General features: G+C 34.0%; 2 protein-coding genes across 2 annotated transcripts in view; one reads left to right on the top strand and one right to left on the bottom strand.

Annotated features, from left to right (window-relative positions):
- Positions 1 to 20,695, top strand: part of LOC113404244 (protein phosphatase 1 regulatory subunit 12A) — a 538,461-nt gene that overhangs the window by 200,667 nt on the left and 317,099 nt on the right. The gene's annotated exons all lie outside the window — the stretch shown is intronic.
- The window catches only part of LOC113404227 (transient receptor potential cation channel subfamily A member 1), a 63,827-nt gene continuing 43,303 nt past the window's right edge, over positions 172 to 20,695 (bottom strand). The window contains exons 4-22 of the mRNA XM_026645070.2: positions 13,899 to 14,055; positions 11,455 to 11,545; positions 10,368 to 10,437; positions 9,108 to 9,233; positions 8,651 to 8,947; positions 8,147 to 8,386; positions 7,100 to 7,207; positions 5,797 to 5,975; positions 5,116 to 5,395; positions 4,716 to 4,885; positions 4,245 to 4,389; positions 3,926 to 4,036; positions 3,146 to 3,401; positions 2,778 to 2,983; positions 2,500 to 2,688; positions 1,600 to 1,872; positions 924 to 1,083; positions 664 to 797; positions 172 to 309 (exon numbers count right to left, since the gene is read on the bottom strand). Coding sequence (XP_026500855.2) covers positions 172 to 309; positions 664 to 797; positions 924 to 1,083; positions 1,600 to 1,872; positions 2,500 to 2,688; positions 2,778 to 2,983; positions 3,146 to 3,401; positions 3,926 to 4,036; positions 4,245 to 4,389; positions 4,716 to 4,885; positions 5,116 to 5,395; positions 5,797 to 5,975; positions 7,100 to 7,207; positions 8,147 to 8,386; positions 8,651 to 8,947; positions 9,108 to 9,233; positions 10,368 to 10,437; positions 11,455 to 11,545; positions 13,899 to 14,055 — 3,330 coding nt within the window. The remainder of the gene's footprint in view (positions 310 to 663; positions 798 to 923; positions 1,084 to 1,599; positions 1,873 to 2,499; positions 2,689 to 2,777; positions 2,984 to 3,145; positions 3,402 to 3,925; positions 4,037 to 4,244; positions 4,390 to 4,715; positions 4,886 to 5,115; positions 5,396 to 5,796; positions 5,976 to 7,099; positions 7,208 to 8,146; positions 8,387 to 8,650; positions 8,948 to 9,107; positions 9,234 to 10,367; positions 10,438 to 11,454; positions 11,546 to 13,898; positions 14,056 to 20,695) is intronic.

Here is a 20,695-nt window from a genome sequence, read left to right as displayed (position 1 = left end):
ATAATAACTATTCTTTCGAATATATCTATATAATAGTTTAGAAATAGTGAAGAAAATAATCCGCAGAAGTGTAATCCTAATTGACATGAGAGACTTTCGAACAGATATATATAAATATATATGATTGTACTATTCAAATGTTATGAATTAGCCAATTTGAAGTTAAATAAATTAACCTCCCCTGTTGAAGGAACAGGCGGAGCGCAGCTTCTTGCGGATACGAGGTGAGCTCCAGCGCGGCACGACGCGAGTTTCCGTTGTGGAAACGCCCTCATCAACGTCATCCGCCTCGGTCTTTATCTCCATTTTCTATAATTACACAGACAGACATTTCACTCAACGTCTAAGTTTAGCAAAAGTGAAAAGGCTATCAGGATTTAAATCAATCTCCCTGTTACGTTTGTTGGTAAGAACCATGACTTTTTAAATAATCATAATAGTCCGATATAATTTCATTGGAAAGTTACCCATCAAATCGGGATTTTTTTAGGAACTGATTATAAAGTTCTAATTCATATTTAAATTTTATTTTTTAAATATAATATCTACTAATTGCTTATTATTTTAAACGAAATTAATTCGTTCATTATATTGACATTTCATTGAGTAATAACTATAAAGTTTAACGGTAGCGAAATGGAGATTCGAGTAATGAAACTAAACCTGAACAATCAACCGCAACAGAGTGTATTGTTGCTCGAGATATTTTGACATGTCTCGGAGTCGATGCTTTTGCTTATCCAGCTCAGTTGCTATATAATCCTCACTGTTCTCCAAAACGAGATCCAGGCCATTACCTTAAATTAGACAAGAAATCCAAAATAAAATGAAATAGACTTAATTATAATATAGTTCTTATTGTGGCTTCATAGAAAGATAAAGGTTACTTAGATTATTTTACGTATCTGTTTTTTATTACATACCTTCGTCAGAAAATGGGTTGCAGAACCATTTGCGCAAGATAAAATCAACGAATCCAAGCTTACATTTCTTATTATTGGGATATTCAATAAGTTCGTCCTTGTCCACTCTGTCGAGGCATATCTTGGGCAACTTCCTTTCCAGTTCAGTATGCAGGACCACCTTTAATAAATAATCAACTATTTATAACAATACATTTTTAAATTACATTTACATTAACAGCCTGTAAATTTCCCACTGCTGGGCTAAGGCCTCCTCTCCCTTTGACGAGAAGGTTTGGAGCATATTCCACCACGCTGCTCCAATGCGGGTTGGTGGAATACACATGTGGCAGAATTTCGTTTAAATTAGACACATGCAGGTTTCCTCATGATGTTTTCCTTAACCGCCGAGCCACAAGTTGAATTATAAACACAAATTAAGCACATGAAAATTCAGTGGTGCCTGCCTGGGTTTGAACCCGAAATCATCGGTTAAGATGCACTCGTTCTAACCACTGGGCCATTTCGGCTCATCACAAAGTTTGCATTCGTGTTTATGATCAATATTTATTTGTCTCGATGGGTAAGCGGGTAACACCGGTAGAACCTCGGATCAGAGTTTTTAGCCGATGTGGAATTTTGAAGCAAATATAAAATATTTCGTCGTTATTTTGAATTATTGAGACTATTTTCTTACTTGCATAGCTAGGCGTTTGAGTTGAGCGTTGCGTCGGACACTCTCGATGTCACCAACCGCCAGACCGATGAGAAGATTCATCAGAAGTATCGGCATAAAAACCATGAAGAGTACCAGGATAAAAAACGTCGGAAGTGGAAAAGGCAGGTCAGTTTCGCTTTCAGATTTGTAAAATGGCTGCACATATGTTCCAACGAAATCTAATTCCCCGAGCATCATAGCGAACGTGCGGATCAGAGACATCGGGATCGTGCTAAATGATAAGTGCTGACCCTGAAAGAGAAATAAACGTTCATTATTTATTTCATTTAATCAAAACACAATAATATTCCATTCACAGACATAAATTTATTTCGCATGCATAGCATATTAATACTTTCGCACAGAGCACATTAAAAATAATTTCGAATGCTATAAGTATTGGTTATTGTCATGACGTCATGAAGCACAGCTCTCTATTACAAAAAAAATAGTTACATTAAATAAAATAACACAAATTATCTAAAGAACGAATATGCTACATACAGCTTAATTTTTTCTAACATCGACTAAATTCTTTCCATATGATCCATCCATTTAAAACAAAGGATATCAATTAAATATAAATTAAATATTAGCAAATAATTGCAATTAATTAATTAATATTTTTTTTATGCGTCTGTATAGTAAAAGTCTAAGAAGTTATATGAAAAGAATTAGATTTTTTATAATATTTACCCACATTATTTGTCCTATAAATAAAGATGCAAATCTCGAAGCATCTTTGCGTTAATTTTATCAAATATAATTCAGTTACTGTCTAAACAAAGCTGAGACGAGAGTTTGCTTTTTTATCAATAGGGCAATAATGTTACACGTCGTCCAGTTGCTTTTAATAAATACCATTTGGCCATCACCCACTTTTGATAACAGTACGTAGAAAGCTAGCCCAAAAGCTATAATGAGAATCGAAAACACCATCAAGACTTTAATGAGTGTTTGCAAGATCTCAAGGAACATCACTACGTATATTCCGACTTGATCGAAACGTTGGAGAAGTAGTAGAAGATGGAACCAGGACAAAAATATTGTTATTGATGCTGCTGATAGCTGTAAAGAGAAAACCATATCGAATAAATATCTAATATATATATTTTTTAAATTATTTATAGTTATATCATCGGAGGGACTTTACCAACCTGTATATTTCCGTAAATTGGATATATCGTTGGTAATACCGTTAGCGTTGAGCTCACGTATAAAGTCCATGAAACAAAATTTGAAGGGTCCACAATGTAGTGCAGTTTCTGCTCCTTCATGTTGCATAATTCACGTATAAGACACATGATGTTGTAGAAAAGAACGGCAACCGTGCTTGCATAGATAGCGATCATAGTTTCGAAATCTGTTGAAAATAAAATGCTTCAAACATTCCTATAGTTGAACATATATTTCTCCTCCACTTCAAAAGCAGAGGAGGTCTTTTCCGTGCAGTGGAGCAATTAAAGGTTGTTTTAATATACATGTATTTTAAAATAATATATTACTTAAACCGTTATATCCTCACCTTTTTTGTCAGCGATGTCTGTCGAATTAGTTTCGTTTGAGCCAAAATTAATATCAGTTTTATTGGATTTTTTATCATTAACCATTGGCTTACTCATCAACTTGTAAGTGAATAGTGTGACGAAAGTTAGATAAATGCAATAGAATAGTACATTCGCGAGATGAAAATACTTCCCATATGAATTCCACTTCATCTGAAGGTATTTTTGGCTCAAAGGATGAGCTAGCAGTTCCACACGACCATGAGCTACCATAGCCTGAAATTATACTCGAAGAGCTATATGATTTAAAAAAATAATATAAACATTTCGTTACTAAAAAACGTGTTATTTATAAAATATAAACATTTTCAGACAAATCACAAATATAAGTAGCGTTAGTGATACAAGCACGTGAGAATATACAATAAACGTCACAGTAACCACCTTAAAACCATAGATTTTTGCACACTTGGCGTGTAGAGAAATGTATATGTGTCGAGGAACCATAAAGATGAACTTTACAGGTTAGGAGATGTGTTAGAATAGTTTTGCAATTAAATTAATCTTTATATTTATAAAGATATTAACAGAATAGTGCAGAGTGCCATTGTGCGAAAGTGTTGCTCCACTCACGTTGATTACACTCAACGGTTCGGGACGAAAGTTTGGGTCGTTGCGCGCCTGTCTCAGCGCTTCTATTTCGTGCTTCGTATGTTGGTAGAATCTGAATGAGTACTTAATCTGCGACGAAGTAAAATATCGTATGTAATTATTTACTGAAAATATTAATCTAAACTTACATTCAGAGCTGCTAAAGGAATATTCTTTGATTTCAGAGAACTGTCGGGCTTTCGGTTGTTATCGTCATCGGTTTTTGTTTTCGGGCAGAACACCCGAAAGTTGTATTTGATCTAAATATGTAAATAGATTTTAGTAATAAATTCAAAAAAAATAATCTCAGTCATTCGTTATATTTAAATTAAACATCGAACCTTTATAATATTACAAATAAATATGATATTAAATTACTGCATATCTGAAAAACCTATGAAAGAAGGATCAATATTATGTATTATTTAAAATTAACTTGTTAATTATGACAAAGGGATTAGGTCTTACGTAGAAGCTTTTAGAGTCCTTCTTGCAGTTCGCTTTTGTGATACAATTATCCTGCACCGCTTCAAACACGTTTGGCATGCCAGCGATGAGTGCAAGTGTGACGCAAGGGTAGCGATCTGATCGTAAGCCCATTACTTCGTTTGCCCTAAAAACATTTCACGTAAATTGAAAAAAAAAATCAAAACAACTCAATTTGATATTATGTAATAAAATAGATTTTCGAATTAAAATTGATATCAATTTATGCTTCAAATAAAAATATTACAATATCCAATATCAATCAAATTTATATGAGATCGTTTTGAAGTTATATCGAATACGAAAAAAAAGAAGTATCAAAATCGGTTCATAAACTTTTAAATTGGAATATATGTTTTAAAGCGTACGTTTATACACTTATTTATTGAAGTCGGTTAAAAGTCGAAGGCAACTTGACATTAAATTTAAATATATATACATTTTTTTTCTAACCTTTGCTCATGAGTAACCATAGCGAGAGCTGCTTCGGGGAATTTATAATAGATGGCATAGTCGATAGCGCTCAAGTCCAGGTTATTGTAACTCAAGCGACATCCCATAGATAGCAGTAATGCGATAGAGTTCGGTTTGTTTTCCATAGTAGCTAAATGCAGAGGCGAATTCTAAAAAGAGTAATTTCATCAAATAGAGAAGGAATCAAAATAAAACGTCGTATTTTCATAATAATATAAAACTCTTCGATTCAAATTTATTTATTTGCCAGAAAATATTATTGTATATGTTAGTATGGAACATCCAAACCGCTACAAAAATAGTGTTTTTTTTATAAATAAATGAATAAAAACAGCAAAGTATTTAAAAAAAAAAAGAAATGTTATCCAACGAAACTCACTCCATCTTTATCCGATTGATCAAGTAAGTGCGAATGAACTGAGTGTAGCAGCTCTATTGTTTTGGTGTAGCCGAACATGGCCGCTAGATGGAGCGGGTTGCGGCCGTTGTGATCTCTGTGCAGCAGTGCTCCACGGTTGAGCAGAAGGTGCACGACCCGCGAATGTCCCTCACGTGAGGCAATGTGCAGTGGAGTAAGACCCTCACCGTCACTTTCATTTATAACGAAAGCACCTTTATCTGAGTCTAGCAGTTGACATACAGTGTTGTACCGTCCGTATCTGGAATTGAGAAAACAATTGTTTTCAACTATTTTGAATGGAACACGTATGAAAATTTAAATGATTTGTATCTTATTAGTGACTGAAAGTTCATTTAAGTTCAGTACAATTATTGGTATTGTTTACTAATCTTAATATATTTTTTTAATTAATTTTAAAGTAGAATTTATATTATATACAACCTATGTCCTTTCTTAGAGTTCAACCTTGCTTCTTAGTAAATTTAATCAAAATCGGTTCTGTTGTTTAGTTAAGAACAACAGACGTACAGATGGACAGACAGAGTTACTTTCGCATTTATAATATTAGAAGATATAGAATAGATTGGTAGAATATATTTTTCTAACTTTGATATATAAGGAACTTTCTAGAATAATAGCTATAATTTACTAATATTTTACCTGGCAGCAAAGTGCAATGGACTCTCGTTATTATTGTTCTTCAGGTTTATACAGGCGCCGAGTTTTATAAGATTCTGCAAGGACCGTATGTGTCCTGCGCGACTAGCGTAGTGGAGGGGAGAGCAGCCTGTGTTATCTTTTTCATTAAGAAGCTTCGTTAGACTGCTCTCGCAAAGATTCTATGGAATAGTTTATTGACCATGTTAGCATTATATTAAAAAAATCACTTAATTTTTTTTCATACACTTCATTGTCGTTTCAATTTTATTTGCCTTTAGGACTATTTGTTGTTTATTTTTTAATTAAATATCATAAATATGTGAGTATAGAAATTTGGCGTAAGTTTTTAACTATAGTATTTTAAAAATGGAGGAGAATGTAACTTTATACACAAGTACCCCCTCTAATCCCTCATTAATAAGATGCGACCGCAAATCCGAGACGACTGGAGAGTTAAGCTGCAGGACCAACGACTTCACGTGTTTTCCGAGGCACGGTAGTACACATTTCCAACTTCTAGACTCCGAGCTGCTATTGAGAATTTTTTAACAAAAAACCCAATAATATTTTATCGACCCGACCTGGGGTTTGAACCCAAGATCTCGGGTGTTCAGCCTTATATCTAGCCACTAGACCAACGAGGCAGTCGTGCCTTACAATACTTTTGTATAGCAGCTGCAATAACATGAAATTGAATCTGTACCCGTAGTTTGGTTTAGTACGAGTTTGATAGTTAAATAAATTCCTTAGGGTAGTCTTCTATACGTATTCTAACAGCGATTACGTAAACCCCCAGCGTAAATCCAGTCGAACTAAAATACTATGGACCTGTTATAGTTTCTTCATCGACTTTAAAGTCGAAAGAACTAATAAGTTTCTCTATTTTGCCAGTAAGCGTATCAAGATTGATAGAGAAAATTTTCTTAGGATTTTAATAATTTCAATTAAGTTAATTAACAGCCAAAATAAACTAAATCGTTTATTATTGAAGATAATATTCGACCATTGTATTAATTGACAGAAAAATACTTATTACAATTATATTTATAGTTTTTTAATATATTTTTAGTATTTTACATTAAAAGAAAATCTGATGAAGTTTATTTATTTTTTGTTCTTATGATGAGAACGTTTAAAAATAAGACTTACCTAGATTAAACCATACAACAAGTTACACTAAAACTAACGACCCTTTTATTGTAATTCGTGAAATCTTTTATAATAATTTATTTTCTAAGCTGCATTATATCGCATAGTTCTCGTAATGCAAAATGTTACAAATATGCAAGTTATTTCGTTTTACCTTACAAGTAGCCGCGAAATCCTCCAAGCGTCCTCCATTCATCACGACGAGGTGTAGAACATTACGGTTGTTTACATCCTTAAGTTCGACATCAGCTCCGAGACGAATCTGAAAGTTTATTTAATAAATGACATATCCTAAAAATAAAACGCGAGCTGTCGTAGGTCAACCGGTTGGAACGAAGTTATATTATTTATTATATTATTTATTGAATAATAGGCTATAAAATAAATAACAATGTTTGGGAATAATTAAAAGATGATGATAAAATTGTTTTAAAAATCTCGAGTGATTTAAAATAAATAATAAAAAATAAGTTTAAACTATTTTTATTGAGCCGAGATGGTCCAGTGGTTAGAATGCGTGCATCTTAACCGATGTTTTAGGGTTCAAGCCCAGGCAGGCACCACTGAATTTTCATGTGCTTAATTTGTGTTTATAATTCATCTCGTGCTCGGCGGTTAAGGAACATCGTAAGGAAACCTGCATGTGTGTAATTTCAACGAAATTCTGCCACATGTGAATTCCACCAACCCGCATTGGAGCAGCGTGGTGGAATATGCTCCAAACCTTCTCCTCAAAGGGAGAGGAGGTCTTAGCCCAGCAGTGGGAAATTTACAGGCTGCTAATGTGATGTAATGTAAATGTAATATTATTAAAAACCGTACGGAATAGAAATACAGGGAAATGTCCCCTAGGAACGCATAATGATTTTTCGTTACGAGGCAATTTCTACCAGTTCACTTTAAAGTGAGCCGCGTAAACAAACTTTACAAAATGCAAATAACGTCCAGCACAAAAAATGAAGATCCACTATATCCAATTGAAACTATAAAACAATAATAATTAAATATTTCTTTACTTTAGAAGAATATATGCGAAAATATAAAGGCAACGTAATTAATTACAGATGAACGTTATATCTCTTCTGTATCAAACCTTATTGTTATCTGTAATTCAATAAGAAAACAGAATGTAATTCATAAAAAAAACGCAATGTTGCTTATCATATCTACTTATTACATCAACAAGTAAAAAAAAAAGTACCAAAACTTGAACTGTCCTCCACCCGGCTCTTGAAGCAGCTAGAAGTAATGGAGATCTCATTTCTTTATCCAAAGGATTTATGTCCGAGCCCTGAGCGACAAGAAAGCTAACAATGTCGGGATGGTCAAACATAGCGGCGCAGTGAAGCGGTGTCATCCTTTGTACGTCACATGATTTCAGACAGGCATCCTTTTCTTCTGGTTGTATACGAAACATTAGCTCGATAATTTCGAGTGCGCCCTAAAATAAACTTACATATGTAACGTTTATCACGACTTTTTTTTGCTTACTCTTCAAACAGGAACACAATAACTCATTGCTGCTTGGCGGTAGAATAAATTAAATTAGATTGGCAGGCGGGCTTGCGCAAAGTCCTTCTGGCAAGGTAAACACGTATGATAATTAACTATTTGTTATATAAATGTTCCAATTCAATTTTATTCAAATAATCTATTAAAAATTAAGAAATGTAATGAAAATAAAATCAGTTTTTTTTTATCTTACCTGCGCACACGCAAGATGGACTGGCGTGGACAAATCATATTGTTGAGTAGATATCTTTGCGCCAGATCTCAAGCATAGTTCAACAGCTCTGATATCTCCTCCGTGTACAGCCGAATGCAAGGGAACATTCCCTTCGTTATCATATAGAGAAATCATTTGTTCTCTGGTACATCCCTTAGACTCCCCCCATTGTAAAAATATTTCCATTGTTCTAGATGAAGCGTTTTTTGCTGCTTCATGTATTGGATAGTAACCATTGTTACACGGCCGTTTACATTCTGCGCCGAGTTCAGTTATCTATTAAGATAATGTTAGATTAGTTGAAATCTCAAATTTAAACCTTTTATTAAAATCGATTCATGCAAAACATTTAGTTAGTTAAGTTAATAAATATTGAAATAGAAACGTTAATAAATAAGGTGTCGAATGTGAGGCAATTGAGGCGCATGATATTTACCAAAATCCGTGCACAAACATCATGATCATGTATGGCTGCAAAGTGTAATGCGGTACGTCCATGTTCGCCGCCGAGGTCAACGTTAAACGCAGACTTGAATTTAACAAACAGCTGCAGAACTGCCACCTGAAGGAAATATATTTTGTTATGACCATAACTCAAAGTGAATTATCGTTTTGAAATAGACGTAACGTTTTTGTTTATTCTAATTTCGAATTTAAAGACATAAAAAAAAAACTTAATTAAATTTAATATGATTTTTCATTTTGTTCGAAAGCAGGTAGTTATTTGTACTTAAAATTTGCTATACGATACGAACTTTTGCAAACACACACAAATATCAATAATAATACAATACTAACACGTTTGAAATACATGTAAAAACACAAATTCGAACGCAGAGGACGAGATCATGGAAATATTTATTAATAGTTTTGAATTCATTTGAGTAAACTGTTGACTAAAATGAATATTAGGTTTATATACTGTGATGGAATCGATTTTAGATTTGTAAGTATCGATATATAAACATTTATTCTGTGCCCTAATACCTAACTGAAATTGGGCTGTATCATCATTAGTAAACTTCTGAAATCTGTCAATTAAAATGTTTTGTATTTCAATCGCATACATATGACAATGATTAATAAATTTCGATTTACTAGTGGTGGTCCATGGATCGTAGTTTATTTTGATATAATTTCATTATATATACGACGTCTGTTCGCACAATTTATATTTGTTTTTTTTTTTTTATACAGCCATAGCGCCGCACTTTTCCCGGCCAGTAACATATTCCGCTCACTAAAATCAATTCTTTGTTAAATCGTAATAATTTAATAAATTGCTATCAAGAATCTTTTTTAATTTTCTGCACAACTAAAGCTGAAGCTCTTCAAAATAAGACCATAACCGATTTATGTGCAGCTATCGTACCATAATCACCGGGACAAAAATTGGCTTACTTCTTTATGTAAGATAATAATAAAAACAGATAATTTATTAATAATAACATTGACTGATAGATTATTATTATTGACACTCGAAAACATTTATGTACGTCTTGTTAAGTAAATTGTTATAGTAATGTGTCGTTTGCTGTTTTTTAGGTATATATATAACATATGGATACATTTTTCAAACGTAAAACTAGAGATTTTAGACATAATTGATTTTGATTTTCAATAAAAAGAGTTTTCATGATAATAAGCGAAATTGTCACGTTTGTTAAGAATAAATTATAATTATAATATTACTTACCTTATTGAGTTCAGTAGCGAGATGTAGAGGTCCCTGTGATTTTTCATTCAAGACGCTTGTATTGACTTTGCTAAAATATACAATAGAATTTTATACATTGCATACGGTAAAAACGTTTTTTAAAGTAGATAAATGATTCCTTTTATGAAACTATCAACTCGAGCTGAGATGGCTCAGTGGTTAAAACACGGTTATCTTAGGCCTTAGCCCAGCTGCGGGACGTTCATAGGCTGTTTGTTTTTATGTCTCATTGAGCGAAAATACGCTTCGAGTTAAGTATTGTTTATTTTTATTAAATTGGTCCTTGTGCGTTTTTTGAGACGCTTCCATGATACGCGCACTGGATGATGTGAAATGTTTGATTTATTGTGTTTCTAGAAAAATAATTAATTGTAGGTCTTGAACTCCTACGTAGAAAATAAAAAGTATGTTTCAAAAATAAAAATTATATCTTATAAATACCTACGGCCTTTATTGTAAAATAATGTAATATTCGTAATAATAATACAGAAAGAGGAAATAAAAAAAAAAATCTACCTTTCAACCGTCAATAATAAGTGTACCACGTATATAATCGTGATATTTAAATTAAAATTCATTTATTTAATATAGAAACATAAAACTTACTTATTTACAGTTCAAGTAAAAAGTACTGCCGGTTTAGAATAGAAAGTACTCTGGACCTTAGAAGAACCAGCAAAGATAATCAGTAGATTTTTTTATCTAATTTCACTCTTATTTTGACATCACGACACAACCCAGCGACAGCCCAGAGTCGGTTTAAACCGATAAATAAGAATGAAAAAAAACGAAATTCAAGTTTCGATCGCAATTTTAGAGTTTAACGTTTCATCTAACATATCGATCGTCAAGAGATGTTATGAATTATTTTTCGATACTCTATGTCTTAAGACTTGTAAGCGTATCAAGTAAATAAACTGACTCAATCAGGCTTTTTTAATATTGGTTAGGATTACATCCATATATAATTTGGATAACTCATACAGAAATTTTATAATCTATTACTAGTAGTATTACTTGTAGGTAACATACAGTGTAAGGTGTCATTGTTCGCGTCTATACTTACTGATTTAGCAGGAATTCTATCGCATCCAGAGAACCATTCTCGACAGCCACATGCAATGGTGTGTTCCCGAAGTTGTCAGAAATGTTTAAGTCTAATAAAATATAGAAAATTGTATATAATACATAAAACAATGCTTGGAATACTTTGAATATTTATAACATGTGTAGATACTTTTTGCAGGTTTTTTTTTAAAGTTAAATGAATATTGAGGTATATAAAGCTGTAAATTTTTATTCATTATTTTTGGTATGTGGTTTACTTGGTGGTAGGGCGTAATCACAGGCACAAGGGACATAACATCTTAGTTCCCAAGGTTGGTGGCGAATAGGTGATGTAAGGAATGGTTAATATTTCTTACAGCGCCTTTGTCTATGGGCGGTGGTGACCACTTACCATCAGGTGGCCCATATGCTCGTCCGCCAACCAATGCCATAAAAAAAAAACCAAATGGGTCAACTGATGGTTAGTGGTCACCAAAGCTCATAGAAATATTAAACGTTCTATAATTAATTATTATTTTTACAACGCTAGTACTATCTATAAGATTATCTATCTCTTGTGCCTGCAGTTACAATGGCGCAGTCACCCAACCAACGGTAATACATAATACTAAATATTGATGTTATTTATAGTTATTAGATTTTGATTTATATTTATTAAATACATTTCAACATTGCACAGAAAATTGGTTAAGTCATATTTAGTGCGTCGTTGGTCTAGTGGCCAGCATATAAGACCACATTTCCCGAGGTCCTGGGTTCAAGGGTATAGAATATTTGCAGTCAAGGCCTTAGAGAACACGTAAAGCCAGGTCGCCAATGACAGAACAGGGAGAGTACTTAAACTTCTATAATGTGATCTGTTGGCTAGACTTTCTTAGAAGGCTGTTGTGACGGAATTATTTAGTTGATTACGAATTATATTAATAATATATTTTTAAATAGTAAAAAATAAAACGTATATTATTCTACGTTTGTAAGTTTTTTTTTTAAATTGTGTTCACTAAATTGTTCAGTATAGCGATAAGTTTTAAATTAGTAGTTTTGTTAACGACAGCGGCCGCTAAAGTCGAGCCATGCATAAGTAATGAACAGACGTTCCAATCTCGCGGTTTTACACTGTTTTGCAATTATTGCTCCTAGCACTTATGCTGAAGTTTAGGTCGTGAGCAAAAAATAACTTCTATTCAAAAAGACTTAGTACGCATAAGAATATTTAATAAGAAGATTACATGAAGGGAAACTAATCCGTTTTAAACTAATTGATATGGATTTAATATGCTAATGCATATTTGCAGAAGCCGAGATGGCCTAGTGGTTAGAACGCGTGCATCTTAACCGATGATTTCGAATTCAAACCCAGGCAAGCACCACTGAATTCTGAATTCATGTGCTTAATTTGTGTTTATAATTCATCTCGTGGCAGGGGGTGAAGGAAAACAGCGTGACAAAACTTGGATGTGTCTAATTTCACCGAAATTCTGCTAAATATGTATTCCGCCAACCCGCATTGGGGCAGCGTGGTGGAATATGCTCCAAACCTTCTCCTCAAAAAGGAGAGGAGGCCTTAGCTCAGCAGTGGGAAATTTACAGGTTGTGAATGTAATGTAATATTTGCAGAATGATATTGTTCATATATATATTCTACCGAAAAATGGCAATACTCAGTACAAATATGTTCGGTTTAAAGTGTGAGATAGTCAGTGTAACTAGAGGTCAAGGCATATCATCATCATCTTAGTTGCCTAAATATGGGATGGGGTCGACACCCATCAGAGAAAAATAACAAAATACTATTAGAACAAACGTGAAATATATTATAAGCAAATAAGCTAGGAAACGAGCGGAAAGATCATGTAATCAATTTTATAACAATACTAATTTGTAAGTCGTTGCAATTAAAAATATTAATATATTAAAATCATTACTAACTAGACTTTTAAGAGTTGAGATTAAAAATACTTAGAAATGGACCTATAGCGAACTTGCCCAAGTATCAGTAAATTTTATATGTTCTGAAGTTTTGTTTATAACTTGCCGTTGGTTTTTGATTTGTTTGCCGAATAAATATAAATATAAATATCTACGATACATTGCAATGTCAATTCCGCCTTATATAATCTGCAAAGGTGAAATCTTTCCAGCGCTGTGTGGACAATTATTATTTTATTGACCACAATTGAACCATTCTTTACCCATTTCCATGTTTAATGAATCGTTCATTTATAAATTATAGATATACAATAACATATACGAAACAAATAATTATACGAATACACATTTATATGCTGTGATAAACTGATCTTATAATAGATCCTCCAAGCAGGAACATTCGTACAAAAATGGAACTACATTAGAAGTAATCGTATTATTTTAGTGAATTTCAAGATATGTTATTTAGAATTTATTTGATACAATTGTAAATTAATAATAAAATTAACTTACCTCCACCGTAGCGAACAATGAACTGTAGTATATTTGTGTTATTCCTAGCTGCTGCTTGATGAGCCACGGTGCGCCCCCGCGTGTCGTGCACTGATAGACGAGAGGGTTCCGTCAAATACAAGCGCTTAAAATCTTCCACATTTCCGCTTTCAGCCGCCTGAAAGAAATATTATTATTAATTTATAACGAATGATTAGATTTTAATAAAAAAAAAATCTAGACTCCTGATGAATGGAAAGCAAATTCTAATTTATTTATTTACATTCCTTTGATAACTTTTCATAAAGAGCTCGTAGTTTAATGCCTGCACAAGAAAAAACAGCTCTTAATTCCACATTGAATAAATGTATTCATTCAACACGGGAACAGAAAATCATATAAAGATATCGTAAAAAATCTGAAAAAACTTGAAAAAATTTCTACGATCGGATCATTCTGTTCTTCCTTGGCCATTACTGATACCGTTACTTATTTTAAATATGCTGAACCTAAAGCCAGATATGTATAAGAATAGTATCAGTCTATAGAAAGGGTGGTCATAATAATATTTCCATGTATATACCGATCTCAATATTATTTACTTAGTGGTAGGGCTTTGTGCAAGCCCGTCTGAGTAGTTACCACCCACTCATCAGATATTCTATCGCCAAATAGCAGTCCTTGGTATTGTTGTGTTCCGGTTTGAAGAGCGAGTGAGCCAGTGTAAATGCAAGCACAAGGGACATAACATCTTAGTTCCCAAGGTTGGTGGTGCAAAGGCGGTGAAAGGAATGGATAATATTTTCTACAGCGCTATTATCCATTGGTGGTGGTGACCACTTATCATCAGGTGGCTCATTTGCTCGTCCACCTACATGTAACATAATATACCAGCTTTGTCGTTTTTGAGTGTCGTATATTCAGTACTCGCAGTCACAAGGTCAGAATGTCAAACTTATTAAATTTTGTTATCTGTACCGTCTTTCAACAATTGAATGTTGTCCACAACAAAAGTAAGCGCGAAGGCGTTAACGCGTTTTTCTTGAAATATAATTATTCATTAATTTAATTTAAGAAGTAACAGGTATTTCATTTTTTATTTAGAGTTTTATCTTTGATATTAAATTATTTATTTATGATTTTGCATACTGTCTTTTAAAAGTATACATTTCAGTTGAGTTCTAGTTGTTATTTAACTACTGTAGCGGTTGCGGTGCCTGTCCTGCAAAACGAGACGACATATGCCGACGTCGTTCGACGTGAAGATTCTTTGATTAAGTACTTTGACATAGATGACGTCACGACGCTGATGGAAGTTGCGTCGGCTATTGCGGAGGCGGGGGATGTTCTGCGGAATATGTGAAATCCAAGCAAGATCACCATCACCTCCTGAGGAGAGCCTGAGGTACCGAGGATGCGTTATATCGGCACGATCCCGCAGCCTCTCAAATCCTTGCCGAGGGCGGCCATTGCAATGGTTTTAATGGGTAGGAAGCCCACATAACCTGATTTGCCCCCGGTTTCCGGTTACTGAAGGTTTCCAATGCGAGAAAAAAAAAGTTGATACTCAACTATATATATTTTATACATTTATTCTTTTGCTGCGAAAGTTATTAAATCCTAACTTAACTCAAGCCTTTAAGATTTTTAGTGTCGAGAGTGGTCTGAAGAAAGTTAGAAACACGTTAGAGTTGTTATTCCAGTCAGTTCAAAAGAGTTCAGTCAAATAAGGAGCTAAATATGTATGTAGTTTTGAACAATATAAAAACATCATATTGTAATAATCATATACTTATTTCAATAAATGAAATTATTTAACCATCACATGCAATACTGCAACCCAATTTAAAATTAAACCAAGGTAAAAAAATAATAGCCACGAAATTTCGATTGAGTTTCTCTAAATATAGCATTCGTGATATATAATATGATAACACGTGACGCCAGTCAATATAAATATTGCACCATCCCTCGCAGTACTCAAATTTAATTTAATATTTAAACGCGATAGAGGAAACCTTAATATTACGTTTGAATTCATTTAAATATGTAGTTCGTGTTATGTTCTGATGTATACAAGAATATATTGACCAATATTGCGATATTGGGTACACGTGTAAACATTCAATTTGTAACAAGGCATGAATATGTTGTATATATATAATATATGAATATGGTATGTAAGTACTTATTTATCATAATGTACAATCTCAATTGAGCCACTATTATTTATACCGTATTTCATGATTCTTAATTCATTTTTTATATTGGATTATTATATACAGAGCCGAGATGGCCCAGTGGTTAGAACGCGTGCATCTTAACCGATGCTTTCGGGTTCAAACCCAGGCAGGCACCACTGAATTTACATGTGCTTAATTTGTTTATAATTCATCTCGTGCTCGGCGGTGAAGGAAAACATCGTGAGGAAACCTGCATGTGTCTAATTTCAACGAAATTCTGCCACATGTGTATTCCACCAACCCGCATTGGAGCAGCGTGGTGGAATATGCTCCATACCTTCTCCTCAACGGGAGAGGAGGCCTTAGCCCAGCAGTGGGAAATTTACAGGCTGATTATGTTATGTTTATATAACTATTAATAATGTCCAATATAAATAACCTAATCTAACCTCTAAGTCGTAAACTGTTGCTTGATTATAGTTACATCGGATATGTAACTACTGCAGCCGGTAATATGTATCATGAGAATTAATAAGTCGGTTTTTTATTCTTTAGCAAGGTAACAATAGAAGTGTTTTTCCCTTCATAACAAATAATACCTCAACCCCTGGGGACCTTCTGCCATCAATAATTGGTTAATTTACTGTGGTGAAAAAGCTAGGTGTTAAAATGTAGAAACATCAACTTCAGTATTTTATTTATCAAGAAATACCATATACAACCTGCCGGGCAATAGAATCGTTTTATATAATAGTTTTGGTGCAAGTTATGGCGTAAACACGTTGAGAAATTTCAATTGACACATTTAGGCAGACTTCAATAGGCAGATATTTCAATTCAATTCATTTTCTCTGACTAACGCTTGATTATGATATTTATAGCAAATTTAACACGAGTAAATTAAATGATGCTTTGTACCCAATGATTTGAACCCACCTTTAGACCTGCAGAAAGCTTTTGACTGTGTGCCTCGTCAATATATCTGGTGGGCATTGCGATTTAAATGTGTGCCTAAGGCCTGTATTGATATTATCACGGACTTGTACCGCAGTTCCGCTTCCGTGGTTAGAACTGTTGTTGGCGATACTGAGCCTTTGCCTAATCACTGTAGGGGTGAACCCCTAATAAGAACGAGCTAAGAGCCGAGCCCTGGTGAAACCAGCTCTTAGCCCTTTCTTATTCAACATAGTATTAGATGTTGTCTCGGCATCCAGGACCAGCTTCCATGGCTGATGATCTATGCCGATGACATAGCGCTTGTTAATAAGAGCCGGCTGTAGTTGGAGCGTAGGGTGAACTTATGGAAAGGTACGCTTGAGAACGGTGGTCTCCAAATAACACACCGTGTACATGGTTTGTGAGCCGAGATGGCCCAGTGGTTAGAACGCGTGCATCTTAACCGATGATTTCGGGTTCAAACCCAGGCAGGCACCACTGAGTTTTCATGTGCTTAATTTGTGTTTATAATTCATCTCGTGCTCGGCGGTGAAGGAAAACATCGTGAGGAAACCTACATGTGTCTAATTTCAACGAAATTCTGCCACATGTGTATTCCACCAACCCGCATTGGAGCAGCGTGGTGGAATATGCTCCATACCTTCTCCTCAAACGGGAGAGGAGGCCTTAGCCCAGCAGTGGGAAATTTACAAGCTGATTATGTTATGTTATGTTACATGGTTTGTGGGAGATCGGACTCTAGCACCATCCAAATAGGTCGTTTTGTAAACCAGCTGTTAAGTCGGAGAAGTTTAGGTACTTTGGATCCATCCTGCACGAGCCCGGATGCATTGATCGCGACGTTCAAGCCCGTACGAGTACTGTTTGGGCCAAATGGCATGTGCTGTGACCGTAGAATACCGCCCAAGCTAGAAGGGCTAATATACAAGACCATCATCCGACCGGTCCTTCTATACGGAAGCGATTGCTGGCCAGCTCTATCTCGGCACACTAAAGGGATTCACGTCACGGATATGAAAATGCTGAGGTGGATGTGCGGTACACCGCGTTACAACGCGGGCTGACCGCATACGCAACTCGTACATCCGAGGGAGTCTCGGGGTCCGTGACGCCCACTTATCAGAAATTGTAACGCCAAACAAAAATACTTAGTATTTTCGTATCCGGTTTGAAGGTTGAGAGAGCCAGTCTACTACAGTTACAGGAGACGTCTAAGTTCTCAACAGTGTTGCATTAGTTTTTTAAAGTGTGGTTAATATTTCTTACGGTGCCAATGTATATGGGCGACGGTGACCACATACCAACAGGTAGCATATTTTCCCGTCCAACTACCTATTTCATGAAAGAAAACTAAAGGTAAAAAGCACTGCGATATTTGGTGTGGATCCAAGTATTCTTAGTAAAGTAAGACTCATCATCAGAGAGCATTCAAAATATAGGAAATGTTTTTTTTAAATATTATATCCTTTAGTAGTAGTGTGAAAATAATTCATAATAATTAATCGTTATTATAGTGATTTTTATATTTTATTAAGAAAATAAATTTAATTTGTATTTTATATTGATTATTGTGTTGGCCACGTGACCAACACAATATAAAATATTATGCAACACTATATAATGTTGCCGATAATGTATTTTAATGATAAATAATAACGAATAAATAATCAATTGTTAATGCAGAGGTTTAAAAGAAGTTCGGAGAACCGTGCTATATGAAAGTTCTGGTAATTCCTTGAGAATTCTTCCTTTTAAAAACTTAAGAAACTTATCTCTAAATAAAAAATCTCGATTCATTCACTCTAAAAACACTTATATTCAAATATTTTAATTTAAAGTTTAACATAAATTTGTAATACACATGACACTAAGCATAGTTTGTTGATGTATAACTACTCAGATATATAGAAAGATATATATATATATACAGTAGGTATTAATCAATAATAATAATAATAATCAAGAATATGTATATAATACATACTTGAAGAAGATCTTCAACGGGAATTGGATGCAAAATTTGGTATACTTCCATACCAAAAATTTTTCAAAACTCTCATAAAAGATTTCAAACTTTTTAAAGAATGTGAGAATTTTCAAATGTTATTCATTGAAATATTGAAAAGTACAAAACAGTCTTTATATTGATTTTCAAAATTATTTACTTAATTAATTCCACTTATATATATTATTTTGGCATAAGGGCGAGTGACTCGCACCGCTACGTAATTTAAACTGAGAGATCAGAGATGTTACCATCCCTGGAATATCGGAAGCGAATCCTTTTTTACATTTTATTGGAAATATACTTACTAATTATTAAAGTAGGGTTTTATAATATTAACTAGATGAAAATCCGGCATCACTCGGGTAAAATAAATAAAACTAAATAAATATAAATATACTACCTACCGTAATTGTGTACGAAATTTTCATTTGGAAGACATTTTCCGAATGCACCCATAAGCGTCAAAGATGGCCACCCTTTGAAATGTCATGGATATCGAAATATCTCGATTAAATGGATTTTGCGGTTATATGTTATCAACTAAAAAATCATTATTTTTTTAACGATCTATAATTGTGGACAGGTTTCGATTGGGTCTATCGTAGACTTGCACGAAATTGTTAATATAGATTTCTGATAATAAATTGATTATTTGGATAGAGACGTTTGGATTTAGATTTGGGTTCCATAACAAGGCGGATTAAGAACAACAATACTGAATACTAACATCATTGTATATTGGTTATATAAAACAAAAACAACGCAAGTTTCTTGCCGTTTCTTCTAGCTGAAGGCTGCTCTCCGAAGAGCAGTTGGTATATTAACGATTCAAAAATGATTTATTGTAAAGTTTACTTGAAAATATACTTGATATGATTTAAGTAAATATTATATTTCGATCAGCATCGAGTATAGTGTTTTATGACGTCCGTTAAGTTCTAATTTTATCAATTGCCCTACTTTTTGATGTGTTTATTTAGTTCATACTGAAACTATATATAACTATATCCGGGAAATCTGTTATCGGATACGAACAAACAAAGCAATGTAACTTAAATCTTTCTAATGTAACTACGATTCTTCTTTTAAAAAATCTTTGCCAACGTAAGTAATCCATTAAAGTAGCTTTCCTGTAAGATGTAAGGTTGGAACTAACTCCATTATTCTACTATTGTGGGTTGATGCATATACCAGACCATATTACCTTGATGGTCGGGCTTTGTGCAAGGCCGTCTGTACCATCCACTCATCTGATATTCTAACGTGAAAGTATTGCTGTACTTGGTGTTATTGTGTTTCGGTTTGAAGGACGAGTGAAGTTCTAACTACAGATACAAGGGACATAACATCTTAGCTCCTAAAGTAGCGTATTGGTGTGATGTAATCAATGGTTTATGTCTAAAGTGGTGACCCCTCATCAATAGGTGGCCTATATGGCTGTGAGCATACTTGATACAAAAAAAACTTTTTTTAGAGGACAATAATACATTTTGCGTTAAAAAATATGGCTTTCTTAAATAAGTTGCCTTTCACAGCACAATATGACCTTTGAGCTTTTAACGATTTATCAGTATGTGTTTGGTGCTATTGTGATTGAAACTAATGAACTTTAGTAAAGTTTTGGTTTAAATCGACTGGACGATGCGGCTCTCAGTGCCGTTATTTATTTG

The sequence above is a fragment of the Vanessa tameamea genome, chromosome Z, assembly GCF_037043105.1.
Source record: "Vanessa tameamea isolate UH-Manoa-2023 chromosome Z, ilVanTame1 primary haplotype, whole genome shotgun sequence".
Taxonomy (NCBI): domain Eukaryota; kingdom Metazoa; phylum Arthropoda; class Insecta; order Lepidoptera; family Nymphalidae; genus Vanessa; species Vanessa tameamea.
This window is presented reverse-complemented; position numbering and strand designations above follow the sequence as displayed.